Below are 5,955 nucleotides of genomic sequence, written 5' to 3'. Positions count from 1 at the left end.
AAAGCGGACACGGACGCGCGGACGGGCGACCCAAATAAACAAAATGCGGACAAAATCGATATCCGTTGGAGTTGCTCTTACGAGTCAAAGGTGCACAAAAAAAATTCGCTTGCTATCCTTCTCCGAGCTGATGTTCACCGGTTATCATTACCCTGGAGTTTCCCACCCCCCAAAGTTGGGTGTATTCTCCCTTGCTGGTTTACCGGTTGGCAACCAGCGCAAATCTCTCCCTTCCTCTTAGGTTCGTATTCGTAACTTTGTTTTTCTCCAACTTTAATATAGCATCCTGCTGTCTTTATAAGTAAACAAAATAGAAATTAAATGACAGGTAAATCATCACCATTACATACAGAATATTTGTGTCTGTATTGCAAGTTTGCAACACACAAACAAATTATATCTAGCCAAACAATATAATACTACTATGATACGACTCTCCACAAACAAGCGCTAGGCGCACACGTTGATACACACAGCATCATAACATACACACACATCGTTCTTATTCAAACGGAGGCCAAACCAAGGCGCCGTGGAAGGATCACTTCACCCCACCCCGTGTGGCATCAAACCAATATGATGCTGCTGCGATGCCACTTATTCTAGCGATGAGTGGAGCGAGCGCCCGCTGTCTGTCCATCATAGCTCGAGGAACACAAACTCCTCGACGGCCGGGATCGCCCCAATCTTCTCGAGCGTCTTCTTGTCCGGCTCCTCGTCCACGCCGATGGCCATGATCGCCTGCTTGCCACGGGAGGTGCGGCCGACGCTCATGAAGCTGACGTTCACATTCCTCTGCCCGAGGATGTTCCCGACCTTGCCGATCATCCCGGGCTGGTCGATCTGCCGGCACAGGATCAGGTTCCCCTCCAGGCTGACGTCGACCTCGTAGGGCCCGACGACGGTCAGGTGAGGCACGCCGTACTTGACCCTGCCCACGACGACGATGTCCCCGCCGTCGCTGATCGCCCCGGCGAACTTGGACTGCACGTGCGAGAGGCGTACCTGGATGGACTCCAGCGGCGCCTCGGCGGCGGCGTTGTCGTGGGAGACCCGCTCCTCGGCGATGCGCAGGCCGCGCTGCTTCGCCGTGTAGTCCGCGTTCACGAGGTTGACGAAGGTGCTGGACACGGGCTCCACGATGCCCTTGGTGACCATCGCCCGGAGGAGCCTCGTGTCGAGGTCGTCGGGATCCCTGGCTGAGGTGTACACCACCTTGACGCCCTTGATGCCGCTCTCTCCGGCGACGAGCTGCACTGCCAGCCTCCCCAGCTTCTCCGCCAGGGAAACGTACGGAGCTAGAACTGACAAGACCTGTAAAGGGAAGAAACAGAGTCAGAAGAACGATTTGCCCCCATAATCACAGTCTATCACTGACATCTCAAGAAGCTTCGTGCGTACCTCTGCTGGGACCATGGGAGCATTCACAGCGGTCGCTGCGAGCTCACCTCTCAGTGCGCCGCCCACGGCTTCAGCAATTTCGATGGCGACGCCTTCCTGCAATGCGGCAAGTTCAGGTGCGCTGGTACCTCAGAAAGAGTAGCAAGTGGTTTGATTACATCCACATCGGAACATTTATCGTAGCCAAGACGCCGACCTGCGCCTCCACTGTGCTTGCTCCAAGATGGGGCGTGACAGTGACATTCTCATGAAGAACCAGCTTGCTGTCCTTCGCCGGGGGCTCCACTGTGAAGACATCAAGAGCTGCCTGATCCAGATTGGCAAACAAAACCTCCACCTTTCAGAGAAATCTCCACACTGGTGAGCTGAAAGAAAGCTGAGAAGAGGAAGCTTCGAATCACCTGAGCAACTTTGCCGGAGTCCAGCGCCCTGACCAGAGCATCTTCATCGATCACGCCGCCCCTGGCCACATTGATGATCCGCACGCCGGTCTTCATCTTCCCGAAGGATTCGTCGTTGAAGACCTTGGATGTCGCCGGGGTGAGCGGCATATGGAGGGAGATGAAGTCAGCCTTGGCGATGGCCTCCTCGAAGGACACCAGCTCTGCTCCAATGGCACGGGCCTTGTCGGCCGGAGCATAGGGGTCATGAGCAATCACATGCATCCCTAGCCCTTTCGCTCGCCTTGCTACCTCCGAGCCAACCTTTCCAAAGCCCATGATGGCAAGAGTCTTTCCAACTAGGGAAACTCCAACATACTTGGCTCTTTGCCATTTGCCTGTGGTAAACGAGTTCAATACTTTTATTAGTAAGAATGAACGAGTTCACTCGCATCACCTGTGGAAGTTTTTTGCTTCTGTATTCCGTTATTAAAAGTTATTCCCTCCGTCCCGAATTACTTGTCCCTCGAACAGATGATCTTTTTTTTTGCGAGATGCTCAAACAGATGATCTAGCACTAAAATACATACAGATATATCCGTTTGAGCGGCAAGTAATTCCAGACGAAGGAAGTATTTAGCTGTAAAGTTTATGCGACAATGTAAACATGGAAGATAGAAATACAATCGATTTGACACAGCTAGACCGGAAACGCTGCTAATTGTGAAGAACCCACATCCGGGAGCGTTAGCAACAGAATATCCCCACACTCTGTTACACCCTCCCTTGGGGGACCCAGTTGTTAAGTGGCGAGGTGAATTCATCGTTAAAACTTTATGGTAAAAAACTGAAAATACCTACTACTGGATAGTTAGATAGGATCATATAGCAATTTTTGCAGGCAAAACAAAGGCAGCCTACATCCATCGAATTTCTGCCTTGACAGTGCTTTTGTTTGGCTTCATAAGTGCCAGAAAGCAACAAGTTCCAAAATATCAGAGACCGATTTTGCCTCTACATGTAGCACTAAATTTTTGCCACATAGCAGATCAAAATGCTAAAGTTGAACAGGGATCATATTCCCCACTAAACTGAGGTATCATGCTTGGCACCCATCAAATTTTATGTTTCATATTGCCAAAATAGTTTTGCACAGATTCCTCAATACGAAAAAGGCATCATCCTGCTGAATTTGCAACCGCTTATCACGAGAAAAGTAAAGCCCAACGAAAGTGGTCCAGAGATTCTAAAATTATACTCCACTTTCGTTGCTGGAGTACTAAATAGCAACCATGACATTCAATAGTTTTCATACATATACACATTGTTCATTTTCCGCTGTAACAGTTCAGCATACTGATACACCCCTAATCTCTAATTCTATTGGTCCACTTTAGTTACCCCGTAAAATCCTTAAGTAAATCTCCGCGTGTCTAGCATTACTCGGTGCATGCAGCTATTACAACGCGATTAAAAGGAAATCAAACTAGAGATTAATGCTCTCCTGGAGTCACCCTGAAAATTGACCTGCTAATGGAGCATTTTTTATGTTCACAAGTCAAAGGCTGATTTTTCGAAGAAAACCCACCCTGAAAATCGCCGGCTCAATCATTGTTGCTTGCTGTGGCTAGTAAAGCGAACAGCAACATATAATCCCAAAGCAAGCACACGAGCAAAACTCAATTGATCATACGTGCTACTAGCGCTAGCCCTTTTGTGTAGTTATCACTTGACTGATCACTACCCTTATATCAGAAACAACAAATCTAATTTCCACTGTATCAGCTGCCAGAAAAGGAGAGAAGGAAGCAAGGGACAATTATTTCATGGATCAAGACAAGTACGCAAGCCTGTGGTGAAGACGGCTTCTTTGGTGGTGCTAGCCTAGAAAAATGCGGGCCCTAGAATTGGGTCCTAGCGACGTGGCGGTGTTCATAGGACGCAATCATTTAGCATAGGCTCCAACAGAGAGATTCGATCGCCGTCACGCAGAATTTACTTCTGAGCTTTTGTGGAACTCCCTCCGTGAAGAAATATAAGAACGTTTATAGATCACTAAAATATTATAGGATGCCGCTTCATCCACCCGTTTGATTCGCTGACTAATACCTTCATTGATACAACCGTTGCTTTCTAGCATTGAACCTAAATATTGAAAGGTGTCCGTCTTATACACAATATGTCCATATAAAGTCTAAATTTACCTTTCTCTCGCACCTAACGCCACTGAAGTGACACCACCAAATTGGAAATTTAATCACGTGTTCCTATTCTGAGGAGGAGTGAGCACCAAAGATTATTTGTGGTTAATCTGCCGCTCTCCCTCAGAATCGGACGTAGATGTCAAAAATAGTGCTAAAATCTGGAACAATGGCAACTAAAACGGACGTAACTAACCACCATCACAAATGAAGCGATCAGTCACTCACCGGCCTTGAGCGCGGCGTCCGCCTGCGAGACGTTGCGGGCCATGCAGGCGAGCAGCGCGATGCCGTGCTCCGCCGCGGCGACGGTGTTGGCGGTGGGGGCGTTCACGACGAGGCACCCCGCCTCCGTCGCCGCCTGCAGGTCGACGTTGTCTATCCCGACGCCGGCCCGGCCGACCACCCGCAGCCGCCCGCGCCCCGCCTCCAGCACCTCCCTCGTCACCTTGGTGCCGCTCCGCACGATGAGCGCGTCGAACTGCGCCACCTTGGCCAGGAGCTCGGCGGGGGACATGCCGTACGCGCACTCCACGTCGGCGAACTGACGCAGCACGTCCAGCCCGGCCTCGCCCAGCTTCTCCGCCACCAGGACCGCAGGCTTCGCCAGCGGCGCCGAGTCCGACACGGAGCGCGAGATCCGGCGCTTCGGCTCCGAAGAGGTCACCGGCACAGTGGCCGCCGGCGACGACAGGATCGCGGTCCGGGCGCGGAGAGCGCCGCAGCGCGCGAACGGGATCGAGGCCGCGGCGAGGCGGGTCGGCGCTCTCGTGAAGGTCCGGCTCGCACCGCCGTGCGGGCTCGAGAGGAGGGCGCGTGAGGCGGACATGTTCAATCAGGCTCGTGTCTCACGCCGGTGATAATTGATATCTGGTTAGCGGAAGAGAGGGAGGCGGAGGAACAAGAATGGTGTTTTCTCTGTTGAGGCAAAGTAGGAGGAGCAAGGATTGGTGGGTTAACGCGAGGGTACGGGGAAGTTGGTGGAGGTTATTTTGGGGAAATTAATTTTGACGGGTGGATGGGGCCGGAAATTATTGCTTGGGGGCCCTGGGAATGCAATACATGGATTAAGACCTGAGAGGAACACACCAGGAAACAAAGCTCAAAAGTGGAGAAGTACCCCCAAAGCAAAGCCCTGTACAACACAACACAGATGACTCCAGATTGTATAAACCTCCATCATCCACGTGCCAGGGATCACCTGGGAAACGACGCGTCGTCCTAGTCGGAGTCGGAAGACGGCAGGCCGCTCTGCCCCGAGTGCGATGAACGCGGTAAACTCGATCCACATGGATGAGCATGCCGTACCGCGTTGCTCCGGGCGGCCGCGCCACCCGGCGGTCGGGCGGCAAGAAGCCCTGCATCTCCTCCACCCTTCCAGCCCCGCGCGGCAGCACCCACAGCATGTGCTTGGTGGGGATGTGGGCGATATCCCATGCCCAGAGCCAGCAGACAAAAGTCTTGGCGTGGCCGTGCTCGAGCGTTCTGTCGAGGCAGTCCACGCGCACCTTGTCGCGAAGGATCTCTTCTACGCCTTCCAGGGACCAGTACTGCATCGGCACCTTCTCGATGACGACCCTGGCGTGGAGGTTGAAGTTGCCGAAGCCCGCATGGTCATGCTCATGCCACGACGCAATGTTGAAGACGGTGCCATCGACCCGGATGGAGTTGTGTCTGATAGCGTTGACGTGGTCCGCCGACTGGTTGAAGATAACGAATAAATGCTCCGGATGATGAGTCGTCACGTCAGCAAACTCCACCGCCCCCTGGCAGCGCTGCCACCGGCGGCCACAGAAGACAACTCCGACCCCCACAACAATCCGGTGGAGGCGTTCTTCGCTGCCGCCAAGAAGCCACTGACAACCTAGGCCGTGGTAGACTGCATGGCCAACGAATTGCAGGCAGCGGCTGACGCTGCGGTCGCAGCCCCGCTAGACTTCGTCAACGGTCAGCAGAAGGAAAATGTGGGTCTC

At 52.7% G+C, this 5,955-nt stretch overlaps 1 protein-coding gene across 1 annotated transcript; it reads right to left on the bottom strand.

Annotated features, from left to right (window-relative positions):
- Positions 1-294: 294 nt before the first annotated feature.
- Positions 295-5,510, bottom strand: LOC109741638 (D-3-phosphoglycerate dehydrogenase 3, chloroplastic). The gene is made up of 5 exons (XM_020300712.4): positions 4,211-5,510; positions 1,803-2,179; positions 1,598-1,708; positions 1,402-1,497; positions 295-1,314 (listed from the first exon to the last, which is right to left on the bottom strand). The coding sequence occupies exons 1-5, from the start codon at positions 4,809-4,811 to the stop codon at positions 640-642; spliced, it is 1,860 nt and encodes a 619-aa protein (XP_020156301.1). The 5' UTR covers positions 4,812-5,510; the 3' UTR covers positions 295-639.
- Positions 5,511-5,955: the final 445 nt, after the last annotated feature.

This window comes from Aegilops tauschii, chromosome 1 (genome assembly GCF_002575655.3).
Source record: "Aegilops tauschii subsp. strangulata cultivar AL8/78 chromosome 1, Aet v6.0, whole genome shotgun sequence".
Lineage (NCBI taxonomy): Eukaryota > Viridiplantae > Streptophyta > Magnoliopsida > Poales > Poaceae > Aegilops > Aegilops tauschii.
Note: the sequence above shows the minus strand (reverse complement) of the source record. Positions and strands in the feature narration are given on the sequence as shown.